At 43.2% G+C, this 25,649-nt stretch overlaps 1 protein-coding gene across 2 annotated transcripts in view; it reads right to left on the minus strand.

Annotated features, from left to right (window-relative positions):
• The window catches only part of znrf3 (zinc and ring finger 3), a 69,633-nt gene extending 46,056 nt beyond the window's left edge, over positions 1-23,577 (minus strand). For both annotated transcript variants that reach the window (XM_020636657.3, XM_020636656.3), the window contains exon 1: positions 23,122-23,577. In XM_020636657.3, the coding sequence (XP_020492313.2) occupies positions 23,122-23,352 (231 nt within the window). In that variant the 5' untranslated portion in view covers positions 23,353-23,577. The remainder of the gene's footprint in view (positions 1-23,121) is intronic.
• Between the last annotated feature and the right edge of the window lie 2,072 nt (positions 23,578-25,649).

The raw sequence follows: 25,649 nt of genomic DNA on the forward strand, positions 1-25,649 counted from the left end.
CATTGCACTAGACACAAGCCTTACATGTGTATTACAGAACAACAAAAAGCACCAAACTTGGGACGTCGGTGGCGTGGGGTTTTGTGCACGGGCCCTATGTACGGAGGCTGTAGTCCTTCGGGCGGGCAGCCCGGGTTTAAATCCGACCTGTGGCTCCTTTTGCACATGTAATTCCACACTCTCTCTCTTTTCTAACTCTATCCATTATTCTATTTCTAAAGTAGAAACTACAACAACAACAAATCTAAGACTAGTTTCTGTTTGGATTTACAGTTGCCTATGTGGGATTGGTCGCCTGTTGAGACAAACATCTATGGTCAGATGCTGGCCTTTAATCAAAAGCTGCAACACCTACCTCTAATGCTGTTCCATTCCCTCTCCCCTATATAAAACTCTTTGGATGTTATTGTTAATACACACCAAAGCCTTGGTATATCAGAGTAAAGAGCTGCTGTGTGATATCAGAGAGACTGTGTGTGGACTGACTCACACTAATCTATACATGGACTCTTTGTTTGTGCATGTGATGGCTACAACTGGAGAGGTGTTGTTATCCCACTTCTCCCCGGAGACAACACAGACAGGGTTTTCTGTAACGGTCAGGTTTATATCGTCCTCACACTCTGGCTATTTAGCCATGCATGCCGCTGTCTGTAAAGGGTCTCGCTAGGCAAGGCCAGGTGGACCCAAACATTGGTTATTGCTGCACAGTATGTTTGGTAAAGATCCCAGCTCCCTCCCAGTGAGAGTGACAGAATACGTTCACACACTAAAACAAATGTTTGCTCAGACAGTGGCTTTTGTACAGTTAGTACTAACTCCCCTCTCCCTCCTTACCTCTGCTCTCATGCTGTCTACAGGATCTAGTGAGGGAGGGAGGGAGGGAAGGAGGCAAGGTGGAGGGGCGGCCAGCATTAGCGCTGGTTTCAGATTTCGGCCACCTCTGACTTGTTTTCTTTAGGAAACACTTACTGAGGCTCCAAGTGCACCAGAGGAAGTGCTCACCTACATCACTTCCAGGTCGGAAGACTGAGGTCACACTGCACTCGGAGGATGAAGACTAAGAGCGGGGGCTCCATTAAACCACACGTGGAAAGTGTTTTGTATCATCAGCAATTCAATTCAATGATTTAGTTTCAAATGCACTGACCTTAAAGAAAAACACTAAAGAATAAGTAGTTGAGTAGGGGTGAGAGATTGATTTTTCCTTGTGAAAACTGGCTCTCTAAGATTAGCCTCCAACACTTTCTCAAGTCTCTCAGTCTTTTACTGGCTCTCTTGGTTCTGTGAATGGCTGCACGATCACCTTTCCTGACAACCTGGAGGGGTATACAGGGAGAAAGCTCGATCTAGGAGCCCAAAGCACTCAAAGGAGCCAAGAGGAAACAAGAACAGGATAAAAAAAAAAAAAAGGCAGGGCTTTTTTTCTAGGAATAATGATGAGGAAGAGGTGATTTGATGGACAGAGAGTGGTCATGCAACCAATATATCAGCAATTTAGCTTTATATTAGCATTTAAGCCATTACCATTAACAACATAAAAGCTGATTGTTGTATGATAGACGAATCAGTATATTCAATGTTAATTCTGATAGGACAAGAAGAAGTTACATTTGAGAAAAGGCAGGTCTATGTTTAAGGTAATTTCCAATCATAACAAAGGTTATATGAGACAAAGTATGTGTTTCTGTAAATCACTGCAAACCTGTTATTCACAGAGAGGTTTATTTTTCTTTGTTGGTGAAGTTGATGTCCCTAATGGAGGATAACACACACTGTTATTGATATGACGCAGCTTTTGTGTCTCATTGACTTATCCTGGCAGGTCTTTGAAAGCAGCTATGCTAAAGGAATCAAGGCGGACCCGTGAGCTAACTTGTCCCACCTCTGAACTTGTACGCAGCAAACATATCTGCATGTGTTTTCAAAGCCTCTCCCGACATTTATTCTGACCAGTTATCAGGTTAGACAAGTACCTTCATTCAGAGCATTTTGATATCGTCAAAGGGAGGGAGGAGGTGGAGAAGAAGAAGAAGAAGAAGAAGAAGAAAAAGAAGTGGGGGAAAATCCTATCTAAGAGATTAACTCGCAGCACCCAACCAAGCCAGTACTGGGTTCACTGGCTCACTCAGTCCTATCTCACCCACTAGTCTCTTGTTCTAAAGCAAAGCATCTCTTTGATACTCGACTAGAAGGAATCTGGAGGCGTTACAGGTTTCTTTTGTGCTTTACCCTGCACAGAGAGTCTGTGTATGTGTGCCAAGGCTGGGATTTATTTTCTTTACTCCCCCTCCCACCCTCCTTTCTGTCTTTTTCTCCCTCTTCCCTTTGCCTTCATCTCCTGCTTCCCCCCACCAAACACTAAATCAGTGAATCATAAACCTTTTCTCTCCTTTTCTTTTTTTTTTAAGTCACCATCAGAAACTGTGATCAAAAATCTCAAACTGTTACTTGTGAAAGTTTCAATCATGATGTACTTGGGAACAAAAGTGACCATATTTGGATTCTGACAACTGGTAGAGACCGCTTCAGAGATTTTAAGGGTGGGTAAGTGGTGGGGTTTTTTTTGGTGAGAGAAGGAGCGGAGGGAGAGGGGTGGTTGGGAGAGTGTGGGTGAGGTTTGACTCCCTTTGGAGATTTTTCTTAAACCCATTACATCAGCTGTTTTCTGCTTCATGGGCTCCAAGTCCAGGGCTTTTGTGATGGTAGAAAATGACCTAAATTGACATTCAGAATGGTTGTGGTTGGTTAATTGTGGCCAGACATTTTTGGCATGAATAAAAAAAGATTCCTGAGACTTCTTTTTTTTTTTTTTTTTTGCCTCTTGCTAATTCTGCTTGCCACCAATGACTGTTAAGTAATCACACCCCAAAACAAAGATAGCTTTCTCAAAAACGCTCAACCGTGCAGCTCAACATTTGACGAACTTCTGCCCTTGGAAAAGTCAAGATTTTAGCCTGACAATCGCTTTGTGGTGATCAATGCTGAGGCAAAGAAGCACATCTGTATGCTTTGGCCCTCTAACACTTATAGAGCCTGTTTTTGTACATAGATGATTGTCAAAGTCGACACTGTTTTGGAAAATGTGGTAAACACCAGCTTTCATCAAAAAGGGAGAGCAGAATCAGGAGAGAAGTGTGAAATAAGAAATGATGCAGCACTCCTGCTAAGCTCTACCCACATATTCAAATCAAAAGGCTGCACAATGGCTGGCCTAAAAACATAAAGGAAGAAGAAGAAATTCAAAAGAGGCCACTTGCTGGTGCTGGACAAACTGATCAGTAGCACATAGACTGTCAAAAGCTAGTGGGAATGTCAAAGGCACCACTGATCTCTCTCTTTCTCCCCTAATGTGATCAAACAGGGGTACCTTCCCTGGGGGTTGTCAAGAGAAAAGAGAGAGAGAAAGTGAATGGAGGCTTTGGTGCACCATAGGAAGCCGGCCACCAGCAGCACTACCAAGCAGTGAGCACAAAACAACATGCTGTCTCTCAAGCTTTCTTCCAGTTCCACAGCGAGGGGGGAAAGAAGAAGAGGAGTTGGCTGAGGAGGAAAGTTTGGCTGGACAAACAGTGAGGGGTAAGGGCTCAAAAGGACTGGGTTGCCCGGGTGAGGGGGACCCGCAGCTACAAATATGTCCACATCAAGCGTCCGGCTTTGGGCCAGGCCCGCAGAGGTGCGCTCCCAGTGTGCTCGGAGGTCAGTGGGATGGACAAAGGGGGCTGAAATAGCTCTACCCTGGCAGAGCAGCTGGGCTCAGAGTGAGTAGCTTAGGACTTGGGAGGAGCCGTTTGTGCATACATGTGTGTGTGTGTGTGTGTGTTTGTTTGCGAGGGGGGGGGGTTGAGAGAGAGAAAGCACTATATGAAGTGCACTTAGCACTGAAGCCTGAATCGTCATCAATGAATCAATGAATGGGATGTGTCTTTCACTCCAGACATCTTCTCCATCACATCCAATAAAAGTTCAATGCTGCACTTAACAGAAATTCATGGTCAACTTGTGCTTATTTCAACACACAGAAGCTGAGAAACGAGGAATAAGATGACCTCAGTGTGTGAATGCCACATCTTTTGGTATGTCAGGCAGCTCTAAAATTGCTTCAGCCAATGTCGCGATGGAGAGGAAATCAGTCACATATTAAAAACTTTAGCCCACCTAATCCTGGCAGTTGGAAATAAAGCATCGCTGAACACTTTTTGCATTCACCTGAAATGTACCTGAGCCAAACCAGTTCTTGGCTGAGCTGAAAAACATTATGCCCACACACAAATCCACACACTCACTTGCTCGCTCGCTGTCCCTCCACACACAGCAATAAAAAGGGGGGTGGGGCCGCTGTGGTGATCGGACAAACACTGTTCTTGGAACTCTGCCGAGCGGGGCTATTGTGCAGGCGCGGTAAAGAGACAGAGAGAAAAGGTTGGGGAGGGGTGGGGGTGGCGTCGAGGTTGCTTCAATGGCTGGCTCCATCAGTGGAGATAAAAGGCAGAAAGGTGCTAGGCCAAGTTGAGGCCTGGGCGAGGTGGTGGAAATGATTTGAAGGAAAGGCTCACAGTGGCAGGTGTTAGCAGGTGAGGTGAGGTCAGAGAAAGATGTTTGTATAGATGTGTTTTACTGATCTGAACTAATGAGACACCGTCTGCATCTGTGTTATTATTAAAGAGTATTGCTCAATAAGTAAGCCAATTAGCTCACTGTTCTAAAAGAAGTAGTAAATGTAAACCTTTGAGTTACATCCAACATATAGTCATTTATGTTTAATTCCTGTTGAATCAAGTTTAAAGCTAAGCATGAACAGAGTTGATAAGGGATTTGAAAGGATTTGGGTATTAGCAGAAAAAGTGTCCCCTATAAAAACAGTTAACAGCTAGTTATATGGATTATCCAGAATAACAGGAACAAGGTCATGCGGAGTTCTGTTATTTGGGTGAGCCGACTCTTTTTACTGCTCCTCAAGAAAAAAAAAGCTTGAATGTGTGTATCCTTTTACAAGTCACCTCAGGGCCAAGCTGGCCGAAGATCTAGGTGTGGATCCATGTCACCAAGCCATTCAATCCCCCTCATCTCCAACCCTGTCGATCCGCACAACCGCCTTAGGACATGTTCTGTGGATTTCATACATTCCACTGTGGGAGGGGATATGCTTAAGACTCTTCCACTTAGGTGGTTTTGATTTTCATGATTTCACAAAAATGCAAAAACACGTAAAATAACCAACCCAAACCACCATGAAAACAAGTTATTTAGGACATTGGGTGTGTAAACCACTCTTTAAATATTACCACAATATAAGTGGCAATTACAGGCAAGGAAATCGGCATAAACAAGACTGTCATGCCTTCATGACAACACCATTTTGCAAAGCCTGCACCGCCTTAAACATGTGTGCTTTAGCCCTGATCGTGCTAAATAAATAGTCCACAGGGGGGTAAAGGGTACACAGAAAAGTAAACTTTGATTGATGTGGAATGATTACCATATAGCTCTCAATAAAAGGATGATTTGTTCCCTGATCACCCCCACAGTGTTTATGACGTCACTATCAGTCTGGTCCCAGATGCAAGGCCAGCACCAGAATGGCCCCCAACATTTGTGTAGCAGAAGACCCAGCACAGCGCATTGCACAAACGTAGTATTGTTCCTCTCGGTCTTGCTGGTGGGATTGCCAGAGGTAGGAGCTGATTGGGCGGAAGAAAAAGGGGATGGAGAGTTGTGGGGTTGAAGGCTTTGGATATGGAATAAAGCAGACCCTTGGGATAACTGCCACTGAAGAGTTAAACATCAAACCTGTTTTATACACAAGCACTTCCTGCAGTCAGTGTTGCCAGGGCCGCTTTGACAAGGTAATGTCCAACTTTTACAGATCAGGTCATTTCACAGTCCAGAGGGCTGTTCCACCCACCCATTACTCTCTTCTGCAAGTTGTGGCTTATAAATTATACAATCAAAGCCAACAAGTTCCTCCCACATCCATGCCTTTGTATGGGGATATTTGGAAGCGATTTTATCAGCCCAAGAGTTCATGACTCTTGTGTTATAAACCCCTAGGGATCCATGTTGTTTGATTTGTTTTTTATTCGAATCAAGAAGCCACTTCACTGGCTGTAACCTCTGGGGCATTTGGCTTCACATCTAAGAGGATTGTGGGTTCCAAACTATTTCTGTTAAAGGGACAGCGATAGCAAGCCCTTCCCCAAAGTCCAATGTTAGTGAAAATCAGACAGGATCTTAAAAGACGCCAACAGGATTTTTTCTCTGGAACCCCAATGTTGGTTGCACAGGAATGTGACGACATTGCCAATTGTTTGACCATAACTATGAGCCAAACCATGTGGTAGAATTCACTTTCAGTTTGAGAATTTCATCTTCAAAGAAATGACTTTAAGTTAATTTATACAGCAACTTGATACAATTGTTATTTTTTCTAAACCCAGTAGCAGGGAAGTTACGTTGAGCATCCTTCTTTATGTTGATTTGACCAACGAGGCATTTGTTGTGCTGGACTCATATAGAAATAAAGAAATGAAGAAATATAGACCATTTTGAAATGCATAAACAGCGTGATGAAACTATTAAAAAGACAGAGGAAGTCAGGGGGTCTTGGAAGGTCTCTCTATTACTGCTTCAGCCAAAATCAATATACGCCTCACCCTGACACCTTGAAGATGAAAACTTAAATCAGGGGATCCAAGGATGATAAACACAAGAATACACGAGAGGATGGTGGATATTTGTAATAGCCTGGCAAGTCTGGCCTATTTTTTGCAAATGAAATTCCTATGCAACTGAGGGTCAAGACCTCATAGTCCTTAAGGAAAAAATGTGTGACACTGAAATGGGAGACCAGAGGGGCTGCTCGCATCCTGTGGCCTATCAGCCGGAGGGACAGCATACAGATCAAAAGGGCTCTGTGGATCTTCAAGATGCGTGATCGCGATCAATTTGGTGGGCATGTGAAGGGGCCGGGAGAGCACGCACTCTTCGTGCATCGCCTGTGGAACCTTTCCTTGGAAGTTTTTACAGGTTCTACTTCATTAATAATTCAAAATAACAGGAAAAGACCACTGCTATATTCTAAGCCATAAGCGTCTCCAGGGTGTGCTGCTAGCATGTTAGAGTGTGTAACACAGTCCAGTGAGCAGTGTGTTTACCTCACGTTTGACTGAATTGACTGTATTACAGCAGGATGAGGTATGATGAAACCATGGTGACTCCGTTCCTTCAAAACACCCTCCTTTACTTAGTATCCCAACACTACATCTCATCACCGGTTAACAACGGCTGTAAGATTTCTTGTTTCTGTTTATGATCCGTTCCATCAACGTCACATCTCCGCTAAAAAAGTGCAACTTTCTGTTAGACGGGAAAAACAAGATCTCAGATAGTCGCCAAGTTAAGTGCACTCTTAATAACCCATTTTACTTCAGTCTACAAAAAGGTGATCAAAGAACTTTTCTATCCAAAAATTGTGACTGGTATAGGTTTTCAAATGCCTGTTTATATTTGTCCTGTTAAAAGAAAGTGTACATCTTTAAAGACCAAAACAAAGGTCTTGACATGTTTTGCCTTAAATTGATTGATTGATAGGACTTAATTGTTGATACAGTCTGAAATGGGTCTAGCATCACAGTCAGCTCAACTGCAACATAAAAATGAAAGAAAACATGCTACATAAAAGTATAGGCAAAATATTGTCGTATTTAAAAAGTTGCCAGCTATGTTTGAATTCAACTATATCCTCACTTCCATCATATCAGCCTTGAAAAATCAGCCAAACCAGTTGTCTGTCTTCCCATGATAACCATGTCAAAACATTGAAACACAGGTGGAGGATATGGTTGGCACTGTGGGCCCTCGTGTAGAGATATACCTGGCATGCCACAATAACAAGCATGGTCATAGGCAGAGAACAGAGTAACTTTTGTAGGGAGAACCAGGGCAACCAGCATCCCCTGTCGGGACTCTGCCCCTATGAGAGAGCTGAAGTCTCCCGACCTCCAGCACCTAGACTGCCAGCCAGCCAGGGCCCAGCCCGGAGGAGCCTGTCATCACTACCACAGAGGCCTCTATTCATCCCCGCAAAGACAAAGCCAAAAGTGTACAGCAGTCATCCAAGGCATCCCAAGCATCCAGATATCCACCAGCGATATCATTTTAGGCTTTTGTGAGCCTGTGCTTTGGTTAAACCGACAATCGCTTCCCCCACATCCCTGCTCTGCACTCCCTCCAAATCAAGGACCTCACATCCACCGTATATCCTCGGATCACATTTGATTTAAATTTGCCTAACGCCTGGCGGAGGACAAGGTTGTTATAGGATGGGAATGACGGGATGCTTTTTGTTTTGTGTTGTGCATCAGTAACGACAGTTTCTTCTAACAATCAGATTGATTTCACACCAGTGTTGCGCGTACTGTTGGACTTCCAATTAGCATATCCAGGCTTAGCATGATAAGGTAGGTTGGCATCCAGGATTCTGAAAACCAGGCAAGTTATGTTTAATGTGAACAACTGGTTTCTTTGAGAAGTCTTTGCTTAAATTGGTCGGGTGTGTCAGGTGTGTAGACTGACATCACATTTTAAATCCCTCCCTGCGGACTGTGAGCGTCACACCCCTGCACAAATGTTGACGCCCATAAAGTGTCCCAAATGAGAAAATACAGAAAGAGAGCAGAATCACTGCACACGCTTCCCCTGGATTATTAATGATCAATAATAATTACAAGTACAATTTATTTTTGGGTATACATTATTTTTTGGGGGGAAAATCTAATTTATTTTGCCTTTCATTACCATTGACATCATGTTAAATTTTGGAACGTGTTCAGTGACTCTTTGCACAGGATGGAAAATCAAATATAACTATATTAACCAGTTTTGTGTGCCCAGGTGGTCATTTTCTGTTGCCATGGTATAGAAACAGGTTTCGATATTGCTGTATTTTTACTAGTCGCCAGCATTGCGAATTAGGTAAAGAAGGTATAACCATCCAACAAATCTCTTCATTTCACAAACAAATCCGAAGAGAGAGAAAAATGATTGCCTGGGATGTTTCAATTAAAAACTGTTTGTCATTTCAAGAAAGCTAAAAAGGCAGGTGTGCGACATACAGTGGGTATCCTATTGTGCAGATTCCCATTTCATGTTTGCCATTTCAGGCCTGTCCGGTCTCTGGCCAATCTGGGCCCCTGAACTTGGTGGTGAAATCTCCACCTGCTGATAGCATCAGCTGCCCCACCGCTGGCCCCCCTCCTCCTCCTCCTCCTCCACCCCTTCTCTTGGGCATGTGTGGTGGCCGATGATAAAAGAAATCGAGATAAGAGGAAACACAAGCTGTGATGAGGAACACATTGCCACCAGTAGAACAGCACAAACATCAGCCAAGTCGAAAAGGAACAAAAAGGCGAGAGAGAAATAGACAGAGGGAAGGAGGTTAGGAATGAGGAGGGAAAACAAGAAGGCAAGTGAGGAAGCGGTGAGAGAAGAGAAATGAGGAGGAGGCAGAGAGAGAGAGAGAGGATCTGAGAATGATTAAAGGCTAAAAAACAGAGTGAAGAGGAGGTTCTGTCAACAAAACAAAAAACTCCACTACAATCAATAGGAATGGACAAAAAGTTACACAACAAACTCTTCTATACAGAGTATTTCTGGACCAAACATCTCCTTGTGAGATTTGAGACGCATGTGGTTTGTCTAAAAAACAAACAAGAAGGAAACTGCAATCAACTTTGCAAACAAATATCTATAAATACAACATGGTAGTATAAATACATAGTACTGTGTGTCCAAACTTACAATTGTACATAACATTGTTGTTGTATTTAGTAAGCACTACAGCAGTTTTTCCTCTCCAGACTTTAAAAATTTAGCTGGTTTTAGACACATTAAAAAAAAAAAAAGGGAAAACTACTTTCTGTGCAGAATCTTATTTGAAAAAGGGGCAGTACTTTTTGCCAACATTTAAAAAACCTACTTGTCACAAACTCCATAGACTTCAGGATGACACAAACCAAACCCCTGCAGTTTTCTTTTTTTTTCTTTTTTTTTTTTCACAGTTCAGTTCTCTGGAAAACAAGAGTGAATGTAAATAAATCTGAGCTGTCAACATGAGCTGAGAGCAGAGGGGACAGGTGCCACAATGACACCAGGGACCTCCAGGGGATGTATGCATCCCATAGCAGTGTCCCCTTTCAAGATGGACACCAAAGGGGGGATAAACCAGTTGGTCCACCCTGGAGTGTGTGTGTGTGTGTGTGTGTGTGTGTGTGTGTGTGTGTGTGTGTGTGTGTGTGTGTGTGTGTGTGTGTGTGTGTGTGTGTGTGTGTGTGTGTGTGTGTGTGTGTGTGTGTGTGTGTGTGTGTGTGTGTGTGTGTGTGTGTGTGTGTGTGTGTGTGTGTGTGTGTGTGTGTGTGTGTGTGCAGCAGCAGGCCACTCTGCTACACCCGTGGCTGCGATCTTTAGCATGCATTGTTTCGGGAACTTTTGGCATATGATCTAATTCTTGTACCTGCCATGCAAGATATAATCATTTCAGTCACAGTGAAGTCATTTCCCGTGTGCGGCGTATTAATTATTTTCTAATTCCATGTTCCTGCAACCGACCAACACCTGAGAACATAGATTTTTTCTAAATTTTCTCTCTTTCTATATCAATATTTAGAGGGGAAATTCTCTCTTTAGAAAATTGAAATTGAGCTTTAAAACTCTTGTACCTTGTGTCAGCTTGGCTTGGCTTGACGTGACTGGGATCACAAAGAACTAGTAAGTATGGTTCTAATGAATCTAATAGTCTGCATTTGACCAGTACGCCCTGCTCCTGGCAAGGCTTCCTCCTATTGGCTCGGAGTCAACACAAAGTGTCCTGTTAATCCAACAGTTGTCCAGCTACACTGAAAGTCACCTCTGAGTCCGGCTGTAGCACTCGTGTCAGGAATCCACAGGCCCTTTGCATACCGGATATCCTCTAGTTAAAGAGGGCCCTCTAAGCCAGCACCATGTGTTGGTTCGACTGCGGAGGGCGACAAGAGCGTGTGTTTTTAGGAGGGTGGCAGGGATGTACAGTGCTTAAAAAAAAGGCCTTTGTGGTGACATCAGCATCACACTGAGTGGACACAAACAAGAAACGAGGAGTGTGCAGTTAGGGTTCCATAGAAACCAATCCATTTTCCTGCAGATCCTCCTGGCCTTGTACTGCTCCAGTTCTCCTCCTGCTCTGAGCCTGTGGATCTGTGCGTCTGTGAATGGCTTTTGTGTTGCTGGCTGGGCAGAACAAAGTGAGTTCAGGTTACCGCACTCCTCCCGTTATTGGCCCACATTGTCTCTAATTATTCTAGCAAACATTGACACAGCATGTGTGGTCTCACATTAATACCCCCCCCCCCCCACCACCACCACCCTTTTCCCCTCCCATGCTTAACAGAGTGAGAGGAGAGAAAGGAAGTAGAAAACAGATTTTAAAAATGTGAAAAGATTGGGAGGAAAGATGAGACAAAAAATAGTGTCATCTGTTTTGTGCTTCACTGTGATGCAATTATACACGACTCTGCTTAAAAATGTTTTGGAATAAAAAAAAAAGATGACTTCCTGTTTTCATGCCTGGTAAGCAAAAGCATCAAGGTTTGCAATGTTTGCATGGACTGACAGGGGGGGGACAGAGTGCAAACTGATGAAGTTTTCTAAGATGCTATAATGGAAAATAGCCACAACTTTAAAGTTCTATTCCACACTCTAATTTGAATTCTGAAGCTTTCCGCTGCATGGGCGCCTCTCGCTGCAGCTTTTGCAAAACAATAATTATGACCAATGTATGCATCAATAGCTTACCAAATCCTCTGTCCATAAGCTGTGCTTGAGGCAATGCTGCAGAAAAGCTGACCCAAATATGCTATGTGTGGCTGCCAACAGGAAATGGTTTAAAGTTAGGCACAAGGATGGTTGGGTGTAAAATCAAATCATGAACATTTAGGAACAGGCGAGCTTAGTAACTGTAACACTGGCACCGGCATGTTCCAACATTTGGTAGCAGTGCTACAAAACCTGAGTGGAGTGTGAAGCCATTCCGGTAAAATTCAGGTGAAAGCCTTTCTGTGAAAATCTGGTGCGCTTTTTTATTGGAAGCCATTGGAAAAAAACCTTATCTGTGTGAGGAAAAACCTTATTAGTCTCTTAAGATAGGTTTTTATTAAAGATTGTGGATTCAGATTGTTTCCATTTTCTACCTCCTCTCTGAGAAATGATAAGACCCCCATGTTTTGTCAGATCAGATTTGAATTACTGGTGTAATGAAGCTGCCTTGAAGAACAGCAGACCCCTTTATCTCAACAGAAAAGTCCATGTGTCCAGTGGTTAATAAATCTAAAGAACAGCACCGTCCATATCATCCATTATTCCTAATAAACTGATCATGCTATGGCTGCAAATGTTAGACACCTCAAATCAACTGCAATAAATGTTGGGCAGGAGAGGAAGCATGTAAGCACATGTTTGAAGCTTTTATGGAGGGATATTTGTTGTATTTATCAAGCATTTGTGATAAGCTGTCAAAGATTACCAACGTGAAAAGAATAGGTTTCATTCAGCGGCCATTAGCTTAGTTTACACATACTGGACAGACTGGACGCACAGACTGGAAACAGGAAGGCTTCTTTTGAAAGTTACATTTGCCCTTCTTGTACCTCAAAACTGAACGGACTTGCTATTGTTTGTTTAATCTTTGCAAAATCTATCAAAAGTATTGAAATAGAAATGTTACCGATACATTTCACAGTCCTGTCATGTAGCTTCATATCCCACAGACATATCTTTGTGCTGACAATCTTCTCTGACAATTTTCATTGAGAAAGCGATACATTCATTTCCCAAAACGTGTTAGCGTTATAACTTTATTTATAGCATTACTAAAACAACAATATACATATTGAAAGTCGTCCCTCGTCTGTTAAATGACAGAGAGAGACGCTGAAGCCACCATCCAAATCTTAAAACCACATCCCTGAGATTTGTTTTCTTCCAAATGCCTGCGGGATGCATGTCACCCAGGGGGTGACAATTTGACTTTGTCGCATGCCTGTGGGATGCAGACTGCATAGCGAAAGGCTGTATTGGCCCATCTTTTTCTGTCATTCCCATCTTCTCCCACTCAATTTCTCCTTCCTCCCAAAACAGCATTCTGAGAAATGAGATTCCAAGACATGTCCAAGGATAAGTTATCTTTAACCAGCCAAGTGTGTTTAGACAAACTGTACATACATTGCCAAGCAGAGAAAAGCCAAGATCTCCTCTGTGCCTTTTTTTTAACAATTCGATTGCAGGTTTTACTTTGACATATGACAGAAGGATGAATCTGAATAAACTGGAAAAGGGGCGGGGCTGTGAAAGAGCAGCCACACAAACGAAGATGTTCCCCATCTAACTAGACTTTAAAGAAAAATAACATTTTACTCTTCTAAATTTCCCCTCATATTGTTCACCTGCGACTTTGAAAAGAAATCTGTGCAGAAAGAATTCATCACGTTGACATTTTTTTCATGACAGCAACATGCAGGGGCAATGAGAGGTGAACAGATGGATCACAGGAGGACAGAAATGGACACAGCTAGCCAGGAGTAATTGTTCTGACCTTTTCAGATACACTCTGGTTCACAGTGAGCCAGCGAGCTTTAGAATGTGCATGACGGTAAATGCCATAACTATCAGCCTAACTTTCTAAATATTTTCAAGACTCTCGAAGTCATTTTTTTGTACTGACCAACATTGGATGGATGTACTCCTACAGGTAAGCATGGTGTACAGGGTGCAAACTCACACCCTCAAATAAATCCTGGATACAAGCATTGTTTAAGTAGTTTTACCTGCTTTATGTAGCCTACAGTGTTTTGTGGAACGACACCTGTTCACAGGTTGGGGCTGCATTTGATCACCATCCCGATCATTACATTCCATTTCAGCAGCACACTAGAAGCACAATCATTCTGCAACCTGGCAGTGAAATAGAGGCAATGCTATAGTTAACTCATCTGATTTACAACATCAGGAATTAAATATTCTTACAGAATAAAAGACTGGAAACTGCAAGAATTGCAAGTGAAGTAAGCTTTATGCACCGATCTTTTATTTTTTTTTAAATGTCTAAATGTAATCACAAGAAAACGTCATACAGACATCCTTCAGAGAGTCAGAAGGGCTTTAAGGTTTCACCAGAGTACTATGTGCTCGTAAAAAAAAATGACCTGATGTACTAATTAAAATTCTTGGGGTGAGCTGCGAGCAGCAGGAGGTGGTGACGTTTTTATATCCTGCAACCGGCACACAACACAATAGACCCGACCAGTGTGATCACCATCTCTTCTGTTTTCTTCCACTCCTATTAATTATGTTGTGAATATGTCGAACTACAAACAGCATTGATACAAAGTTGTCATTATGCATCGGACTCCCCACTTTCTTTGTGATCTAATTTCTTGCCTCGATAGATCCCCCTCCTGTCTGCAGGGAAAGCCTCCCGCTGCTAGGCGCATGTGTGAACAAGAAAATCAGGAAGATTTCAGGGAAAGTCTGCTTAAAATGTTCTTAAAACAGGAGGGTATAGAGCGTATGATTGTTTCGTGTTCAAGTTCCTTAAAGGTGCACTGTGGAGTTTTGGCAGTGAAATTTGAAAGTTGGAGAAGTGAAACAATTCTATGCTATATTTTATGAATTAAATACACAAACTTTACTCTAAGAATGGGTCCCTCGAATACTGTTTGAAGCTTAAACGCAACCAGGAGAGTTACTGTTTATCTGTTGCGGGCCCCCCACCATAACTTCTCCCGTATCATTTTATCTTCAAACAGTGTTCCAGGGACAAACGTTTGTGTATAGAGTTATGAACAGATACCACATAATCTGTTCATTTCTCCAACTTTCAAATTTCTCTACTAAAACCACATAATGCCTCTTTAATCTAAATGGGAATCTTGATGGAACAGAACATGCTAATTGAGATAGTTTTTTTGTCATTTGCTTATTATTTTCTTGCTAAGCGACTAAAAGTAAAAAAAAAAAAATTGTTATTTCAGCTCTACATGAAAGCCTTGGTATGCATTGTCGCAATTTGGCTGGATGGTCTATTGAGAGTCCGAATTACTACTCTCTGCATACTCGAAACAAGAAGGTTTCTTCTTTTACAACCTGCAACAAAGGCTTTGAGCAGCAATCCCCAGAGTTCCGGGTCCGACCCAGGATGCAGGAGGTAAAAGGCTGACCTCCGCATGAACTTCAAATAAATAAAAGTGCAGCTGTTTACTGCTAATTTAAACATCAAAGAGACATACAATCCCACAACAAGGGCTAAGAGAACTTCAATCAGAGGCATGCAAATAACCTTTGGCAAACCAAATTCAACAACAGTGAATTATTGTAGCGTGCTCTCTCTCTCTCGGGGGCAGATACTCTTCCTGTGGTGTGCGCCTCTTAACTGTCATGGGAGCTGTCAATGAGTTATCAGCTGGATGATCATTGGGCCACTTTGAAAGAATCTGGGGTAGGGCTTGGTTTTAACGCACACTACAAGGGGAAATACAGCGACACACTCGTCGCCTCACGCAGTTGCGCACACGACAGAAGACCCTGTATAAACTTTACAAAAGGACACTGTCAACTCTGTTCCACCTGTTGTGTACTTTAGAAACGCCCAGTGGATTAGCCTATCTGCTTAAATCAGATAAAAACCTGATACAATTCCAAGTCCTCCATCAGAAGCGTAAATAAAAGTCCCTGTCCCCCACCCCACCACCCCACCCCACCACCACCAATATAAGTTAGCATAGCATCAGGAAGTGAGCTTTAAGATGCTCCAAAGTTTCTGGCTCCAGCTGAACGTACTCAAAGTATTTTTTCTGACTGCGCTTGTGCAAGGAAACACCTCCACCTTTGTTTGTATGGGAGCGGATTTAGCTCCAAGGCCTGCAATTACATCATCATTCAGTTTTGCAGCGACACATATCAGGGCCGGCATTACTCAGAGAAGGCCTTTGAAGAGTTTGGCCCAACCCTCATGCTCTCTTTTCTTCCCTCCTACCCTCCACCTCCCCCTCCTCCCCCCCCCTTCAGCACTGCCTTTGATGTGAGCGCGTGGAGCTGCACCAAGCGTCGCGGCCTCCCAGGCCTCCCCGCCTCGCCTGATCCTATCTGCTCAGGCGGCACATTCATGTGGTTTACACCCGCAGCACGACTCCCGGCAGCTATTCACCCAACCCTGCAGGCCCCGCCCTGATCAGGGTCCAGGGGCTCGAGAGGGACGTAGCGAAGCCTGAGCTGCCGACAGGGGTCGAGGGGAAGGACAGGAGGAATTGTGGAGGCTTTACCAAAGCCCAGGGCTATGCTACAGAGCTTTTATTGGTATGGTATGCTTGTAAAGGTACTATATTTGTAGAATCCCAAAAGGAAAAGTTACACCTGAGCCTTGGGGACTTCTCTCTGGAGCGGAGTTGGAATGTGTTGGTGAAGGTGTGACTCTAACAACTAGAGAAACAAGAACAAAATCTTTGCTGTGGGTGCAGCTGCACAAAAGAGCTACCCTGCAAAAAAAAAAAAGAGTGCCAGTATTCTTCAGTTACTGGCACATAATATAAAATCCTGTGCCCCCAATATCTTTAGTCAGTCCAAGAGACCGGGAACAAATTAAGAGAAAGCACATTTTTCATTTCAAAAATCTAGGGCGCAGCGAGAGAAAGCGGAGGAGGCGGGAAGGTGTTGTGATGTATCTTCACTACGTGGCTACAAGCACGCCGCAAGAAGAAAAATGAGAAGCTAACCCGGCTTATCATCTGGAGAGGCATGTCCAATCCATCATAACTGTGGCCCCATTGTGTTAAAGCCTGGATCTGCCTCATTACTGGAACAACTACCTGCATACACTCACAGGCAAGGAGCCTCTAGATTTCGATGTAGGTCAAGAAGGTAGGGGACATGATGAACATGATGGGATAGCAGATTCCACCTGAACCTGATTTGTCTCAGCCTGGCACCTTTGCCGCCGGCTGTGTTGGGATCCATTAAAAAGAAACATCATAACATCAGGGATTCTATCAGAGGTTCTGTCAGGTGAAGCCTCACATCATGAACATGATGCCCAGAACTGTAGGTGAATATGTTCACATAAGCAGTAATGACTTCCTAAAACGATAATCAGAGAAATTGCAACACGTGCTGAAAAAACATCAGTATATATCAAAATGTCAGACGGGCTGGCTCTTCTTGCTTAAAAAAAAGCAACAGGATATTTTATCATGAGCGGGAGATAATTATGTAATGATGTACACAAAGGGAAAACCTTTGAACCCTTTTTCTTGAACTAAGTGTGAAAGGTGTTTGATAAGGCTTTTCCTTTCATGACAACAAATGCGAGCAGTGGGAGGACAGAGGGCACAAGGATCTGAGGGTAAAGAGAGGCAGGAGGAGGAGAACCAAGCAGATGGTGTGTAGTGCTCTGAGTGAAATGGACTCCCTGCACAGCTACCTTCCTAGTCTATTGGCTAAAAAAGTACAACAAAAGAGGAGGCTGGCGTTGTGGCCTTCCACGGTTAGTCAGCACATTCCTGGCTGACAACAAAGCATGCCTCTGCCTGGATGGGCCACTGTTAGTATTGTCATTTCATAACCCTCGACCCCTTAGCCTTTGTTTTGCAGACCCTCTGAGTCAGTGGATAAAAATATGGGCTGAGGGGACAGACTGGGCCTTTCAGTGCTGTTTCATCAAACAGCCTCGTCAGAAAGGGAACCCATTCTGGCCTTTCTTCATCTTTATCTTCAAACAATGAACTTGTGAATTAATAATTAAAAAAAAAAAAAAAAAAAAAGAAGACAGGCATTGTGAAAAATCTGTTTTTCATCATTATAATATGACATTAACTTAGGTCACATTTCCCAGCACTCATCATAGAAGAATCACAGCCTCGGGGTAGAGCTGAATTTACATTTCCTCATCATCTGGAGTGTTACGTAGAGGACAAACACAAGACGTTCATACAAATGAGCTCGGACACATAATCAATAGCAGATCAGGGAGAGCTTGGGTGACGTTGGGGAATAGGGTTCTCCTGGGAGAGGCATGCATGGATGCTGGAGTGAAGGCAGTAGCAAGCACTTACTGCCTGCTAATCTCTCTTTGAGTGGAACATCAAAGATCGGCTCAGCCACTCAGCCCAGTGGAAACTAATATAGCTACTGGGGCCACCAGTACCGACATGCACTTGTTCCAGGTGGAGCAGTGCAGTTAGTGGGAACGAGACACTGGGAGGGGAAAGAGCCACGTGCATTGGAGGGAAAAAGGGGTTGCCGATTTGGGAGATAATGTGGCCAATTAAAAGAAGCCTGGATGAAAATGTACTGACTCAACAGCATGATAAGTGCTTGACGATGACATACCCCGGATCGTTCCCTCCTGGCAAGCAGAGCACTCAGTTCATTGCTAAAAATAGTATTTCTATTTGTTTACATTTGAAGGATTTCACATATCTGTGAGCTTCTGAATAAGTTGATCATTACTCGACGTCAACCTCATTTAGTAAATGGAATGGTTATTTCAAGTACGCTAATATGGCAAGTAAATGTGCAGTAATGCTTCTTTCACAAAATATGTGCAATCCTGACTTGAAGTCATTTTTGTGCAATATACGACGCATGACAACTTTGGCTAAATCAAAAGAACAGACGGGAGGTGGGGGGTGGGAGTGTGTGTTTGGGGGGGGGGGGGGGGGGGCGTTGAGCAACAGAAAGAGAATAACAGTTAAGTCTGTTCTTTTCCGAAAAAAGGGGGGGAAACGCAGCCTCAAATTACTTTGGCTGGCACATGAAAGTGAAACAGGGTGGCGGTTACGAGACGATAGCGCTTAAAATACAGCTGAGACCGCCAAGCCAATAAATGGAAAAAAGTACGGAGCAGAACTTTAAACCTTTTAAACCAGCATTTGTGTACTGCTACTGTTGCTTTGGTGCTGGGAGTGGCCCAGTCCCTGGCACCTCCCGTCTCGGGCCGTCCCATTTTGGCCTCTTGGGGTTTCCAGCCTGTGGTGAGAAAGCGCGCTGGATGCCTTAAACCACTAAAGCTCTCATTATAGTCTAAATGCAGCGCGACACAACTGTTGCCAACTCCAAGGTAGGAGCTCCAGTATTTAAGCTCATCGTTGTCTTAACTCGAAACCACCACTTTCCCCCTGCACATCCAGTCAGTGAAAAACTGCCACTTTCAAAGAACCACATCATGAAGCCTCCCAGGCTATAGTTGCTGGCACTTCATGTGCATGGGGATGAAGTTCAAAGGTGAAGCAAGCTCATGGGTGTTGGGAAGCTAAATCATCTTCTTCCTGATGCTGGATTCAGAGGATGTCCTCTTTCTCTGTGTCCCTTCTGAGAGGAAGTCGGCAAAAGCCACGTTATTCCCTCTGGGTTCTGGCCGACTACGCTGCGAGTCCCATCTGGTCCTCTGGGTGCCCCTGCCACGTCCCTGCCTGAGCTCCTCACTCACATGCTGACGGCGCGGGCCCACTGGAAATCAGAGGCAGATGTGCGTTGATGCACTGCTCATCTCGCTACAGGAAAGATGATTTGGCATCAGGGAGACAATAGAGAATGATGAGCAGCAGATGATCTTTCCCCTTCACATTGAATTAGTAAAGCAATGCGTGTGCACTGTCAACAATGATGGGAATGTGAATAACATGACAGCTGACAATGTGAGTGTCCTGCGTGCAGAGGTGAGTCCAGAAATATCATTACATCAAAGAAACAAAAAGCGTTCAGTCACAACTGGCTCTGTCTATCTCTGCCAATCCAGGTTTGACCTGGGTAACTCAGTCAGGGGACAATTAGGTTGGGCCTTTGTAGCCCTGCCTAACAGGCTTAACCCAAGTCAAACTGCTGCCCGTATTCGGAAAGATTTGGCAGGTCAATACTTACTTTTAAGCTATGTATAATGTGTAATATTTATAGTAGTCCACTTCCTCCAAATCAGAACTTCCCGGGCCCAAAGCACAGCCAGTTTTCATTGAACAGGGCCATCGAGGAAGTACTGTAATCTAGGTGAATACAATTAACTACCCAGCAGGACAGAAAACCTATAATACTCCGGTTGCCAAGAGCTGCTCTTAAAGTTGTCTTAGACGAATGCCTGTTGATGCACACACACACACACTAGAGAAATGCCTGTTGATGCACACACACACACACTAGAGAAATGCCTGTTGATGCACACACACACACACACACACACACACACACACACACACACTAGAGAAATGCCTGTTGATGCACACACACACACACATACACACAGTCATGATAGAATGATTTAAGGAGACATTGATTACTTTCCTATTACAGAGCTGAATTGGAGTAACATGGAGCTGGCTTTGGGGAAGCCTGAGGCTGGCTGTGACCAGACCCCCCCCCCCCCCCCCCCCCCCCTTCCAAAAAAAAAGAACAGAGCAAGGAAAAAAATGAAGTTAATGTATTATTTTTGGCCCCGGCAGTATTTGCCACATTTTCGCACTCTTTGGTCAGAGCTGAGAGGGCGATAGCTTTAGGGAATTAGTGAGATGGGTTAGGAGTGTATGAGTGCTGATTTTGGTCGGGTCTTTGCTCAGGAACGTTGCCAAGCCCCCTCTCTCCCCTGTATTTGAACCCATACCTGCTGAGGTCTGACCACTACTGAACACACACAAGGTAACACAAACCCCTCAGGGCTCTGTTCAAACAGCAGAGGAAAGGACTAGAAGGCCTAGTAAACCTCAGGCAGACCAAATCAAGCGCCCCATTCACTGAGCACAAGATGGCTCAAACCTTGAGAGCAGAAAGTAGTCAAGTGCAATGGTTGCAGAGGTCGCACAATCTAAATATTTGTCTTCAGCCAGATTTCAGTGTAAATCTATATCTGTTACAATACCACAGCAATGTCCCAACACGTTACTGCCATGTTATTTCACAAGTATAGAATTTTCAAGTGGGGAATTTGATACCGGTTTAAAATTATAGTCCTCAAGTTGTACGGTTGTCATTCATCGTCAGCTTCAAGTTTCATAAATTCTGGGTAGAAAATATGTTGCAAGAAATTCAAGACAGTGCGTCCTGCTGGACAAAATGTCCCTCATTATAGCCTGACAAAATACGAGCTGCCCCTAAGTGGTCAGAAGCTATGTTAGCAAAGAAAGCAAACCCAAATAGATGTGGTTTTCAATGTAAAGCTGAGGTCTATATTTCTGTGTGGTTACCGAGTGGCGCCAAACGGCCATCAGTGTGTATAAACAGGGGCCATTTTTTTTTATGCTGAGTATCCCCTCCTTTGATTCCCACGTATCATCTTTCTTTCAAAGTCAGATTAAGCATTTTTGGTGGAAAACAGTAAGGCATACTTGCAATGACAAGATGCTGCTGTGTTGTTGATGAAGACATTATTGCAGAGTTGTGAGGGTTTGATTGGGATTCTAAATCATGTATAAACTCGCTATGCACACATATTAACATGAAGAAACATTTGCAAATGAAGCGCCTGTCTACTTGAACCTGGCAATCACATTTGGGTGTAGCATGAAATTCTCTGTTACAGTTGATAACGTGGTGAACTTGATGAACAACCAAATGTGTTTTTTTTTGCAACATTTACACCCCCTCTGCCCCTCAACTCTCTCTCTCTCTCTCTCTCGCTTCAAAGGCGGTTTTGAAACCTGGCTGGCCACCAAAAACCAATGATCTCATAGAACGCAATAGTTTCTTCAGTCTGTTGTCACACTTCAGCAGCTACTGACTTTTACACAAGAAATAAACAACAAAAACTCAACCAGCGTCTCACGGCCAACCGTCCATGCAGTGGCCCCCTCATTCTCACCACCTCATAACCCAATCAACAGTGTAAACATCAGAAAAAAATCCTTCCTACCAAAATGGCTCCAACAATCAGTCATAAACTCAATCAAAATGAACTTTCCGTGGCAGACACATTTTACAGATACCTCCGTGTTAACAGTGTAGCCTTCAAAAGGTCGGATACCCATCAAATAAACACAGCACAACACTCAAGGGTCCTCTAACCCATTACAGAGAGCTGTGTGTCTGTCCATTTCAAACAATAACAGAGGAAGTGTTAGAGGTCAGTAAATACAACATGAAACATTATATGTTTGTGACGTGACTGTAACTCCAACTCTTTGCTTCCTTACAAAGAGCAGGCAAGTCAATTCTTGGCTTTGGAGAAAAAAAAAAAAGCTTCATATTTCAGTGACTACTCGGCTACTCCATCAAAGCTTGATGACTGATCCAAGAATAAGCAGCTCCAGCCGACTCTATTTAGGCCTATCACTCATGAGGCCCATGAGATAAAAGATGAAGGCTTCTTTCCTTTAAGGGGGAAAAAAAAAAGCATTTTAAAGCCTTATAAGAGTTATAAGTAAGGCTGAACCAAAGTCCTGCAACTTCAAAGCAGCGTTGATGAAGGCTACTTGTAGAGAGGCTACAGGCGGCGGGGACGTACGTGTTTACGCGTCGGCACGGTCAATGAAAACAAACGTTGTGCTAAGCTAAACTAACATTTAGGGTTTAACCGTGCGCATTTGGCTCAAAGCGCATCACTTTAACAGACACAGAGTCAACACTAAGCTCGTAAAGCAGCCTGGTAGCCGAGTTGCTCTAGGAACATGCGTAAAGTCTGCTCGCTCGAAAGTTTACAAACTCCACAGAGGCGGTGCAGGATTTCTAACTTTTAAGGAAAGCGGTTCCCGGTGAGCGCGTGTTTCTACAGAAGCGTAATTCACTGGAACGTGCACTCAGGAGAGCTCGAGACATCAACAAAATAACCTGCAAGAGCATGTTTTCCCTGTGAATGAATTCCACAAGATAGGAGCCATCTTGTGACCGCATATGCTTGCAAGCTTAGTACCATCCTTACACCGCCTGCATACATACACATACACACCATCTACAACTCTTGTCAATCCCCCCCCCCCTCCAGCCCCTGTGGAAAAAAAAAAAAAAAAAAAAAAGTTTGAAGAGGGCCAGACTGTTGAAATTGCATCCAGTGTCCCGGTTCTGTTCCTCAGCACAGCAGCTTGTCATTCCCGCAAGAAAGGAAAAAACACACTTTATACGTACTTGAACGATCTCCCCCTCCGCGCTGATAGTGGCTCCTGCTTTGGAGAACCGTCCCTGCAAGCCAGTCGTGTAAGTAGTATAATCTCCATTGGGACTGGACTCGAACAGAACCACTTCCACAAAGGCAGTATCCTTGGCGAAAACCGAACCAAGAGAAGCGGCAACCGCGAGGATCACCAGGACCACCGAGTCGGGTACACGATCTGAGCCTCTCCTTGGTAAAATCATCATCTTGCCGGCTGGATCTGCGCCGATCGGGACATAATTTCACACGGATTAATTAATCGGGTGAAGGTAATTGTAATCAGGTCTCTGCGTGTTACGTGCGATGCGTCAAAAGAGTCTGAATTGTGCACCAAAAGCTGCGCCCGGGCTGAAGCGTGTTTATTTCACCACTGCAAGCCTTGTCAATTACATTGCCTGCAAACGCTCCCTCTCTCTCGCTCGCTCTCTCTCTCTCTCTCTCTCTCCTTCTCCCTCCCTCTCTCCCTTTCTTTCTCACCCCTCCTCCTCCCCCTCTACAAAGCGGATCTCCTTTGATCTCCAAACACGTGATTTTTTTTTTTTTTTTTTAAGTTTTTTTTTTCTCTCTCTCTCTCTTTCTCTCTCTCTCTCCCAAAAGGGTTTCTATCCCCACCCACCAATCTTTCTGACCCTCTCCTTTGCACTCCCCACTCTGGAGTGCCAGCACTCAGTTAAGGAGGCACGGCGGATTTCACCGCGCTGCTGAACAAATGGAAGATGGGAAGTTAAATGTTTGTAAAAATCTTTTATTTAAGCACCAAAGTTCCAGCTAATTTGCGTTTGTTTGGTGATTAATAAAACGAGGCTACATTTTAGCTTCTTGAAATCCTGGAGTGCGTATGGGGCGTGTTTTCCCGAGTTTGACGCGTTTTTTAGCTGCCGCTCCACCTTAAAACAAACACTTGAGACGCTTCATGACTTAACCGGGCTAATTTTTCAATTTGATTCAGATTTTCTCACGTACAGGTTACATGAGAGATATTGGAAAAAAACCCATCTTAATTTGGCTACAAAGTTTTAATATATTTTTGTATTTTTTTTATCACAACTTCAACAAAAGTTTCCAAAAGGGAAAATGTATCTTCTGATGCCCCTCTATTGATTTACATGCACTTATGACGTTTCCCTCTTTTCTAGTCTAAGCATCATGTTCTTCTTTTTCCTCTCTAAACAGACATTTATGTGGACTAAGATTTAATAGCAATGTAGCTTAATAATAAACACATAGGTTATGCATATGTCTGTTTTATTTCAACAGAGAATATCCAATATAGGCTATAGCAACACACGTATATGTGTATTAGCTTTATCTTAATACAGCACTTATTTTCAGTACTACCAATGCAATTAAAAATGAAGCACTTCCCCAAATCGAAAGAGTATATAGGCCTATCATATGATTTTTATTAGTAGGCTATTGTCTACAGTTAATAATTAGGATAATATTGAGTAGTAGCCTATTGTAGTACTTCTTTAGCCTTGTGCGCGTATACTGTTGGATTTGGGATTCATCTTCTGAAATAGTGCAATTTACTTCTGGTTTTAATGGAAAAAAATAAATAGTTCTGTCAAGAACTATTAGCCTTCTATCATCTTCTTTAATCTCAGTCAAATCTTCATTTATAGCTATAGCTATATAGTTGTATAGTTATAGCTTCATTTCAGCTATATTCATTTATCCTCCAATATGACATTTAGTCACAGGCTGTTGTATTGCACGTAAATTAACGTCAATTCCCTTGCTCACATAATTGTGCACCAGTCTTTGGACCAATAGACCTCCAATTAACTGTTGCTTTTGATCTTCAAAGTAGTTGTCGCCATCAAAAACAGGCCTGACAAGCTAATCATAGCTCATCATCATTCATTTCACAAACCTCTTCATGATTAAATGCAATTTGACATCATTTCGCTCTCCAGAAAGTCAAATTAGTGGCTGGATTGAAATGCTATAATTGTAAATGAGTTTATGAATCATCATGCATTCCTTGAAAAAAAAATGTTTTACTATCGGTCCCTAAACACAAGAAATTTGCTTGTAGTGTCTGAGTTAATCAGAAGAAGAACTTTCTCCCTTTCAAAATAAAGAGTTCATCGTTAAACGTTCACGCTGATCAGTTCCTGGAGAACATCTCCGGCCTGGTGCCTTTTCTTTCACGGTTTCAGACTGGTTATTGTGCGACTGCAAATAGGCACATTGTGTCTCGAAAGGAACCCTTAAAAGGATAGATAAATGCATGCTTGCTACAAAAGATGATTATTAAACAATGAATGAAGGAACTAGTTGTACCAGGCAAGTGGTGATGTTACAGTTCATGCATTGTTTTGCCTATAAAGATGAAAGACTGAAGAGAATTGATGAATGCAATTTTAAGTTTAACAGAAGTAATTAAAAACGTTTCAAAAGAATAATGCATGAAACTGAGTCATGCAACTTTGTAAAAGCTCTTTTTGGAATACCAATAAGGCCTCTTGCAAAGAAAACACTTCAACCACTGAAATGA

The sequence above is a fragment of the Labrus bergylta genome, chromosome 2 (assembly GCF_963930695.1).
Source record: "Labrus bergylta chromosome 2, fLabBer1.1, whole genome shotgun sequence".
NCBI lineage: Eukaryota > Metazoa > Chordata > Actinopteri > Labriformes > Labridae > Labrus > Labrus bergylta.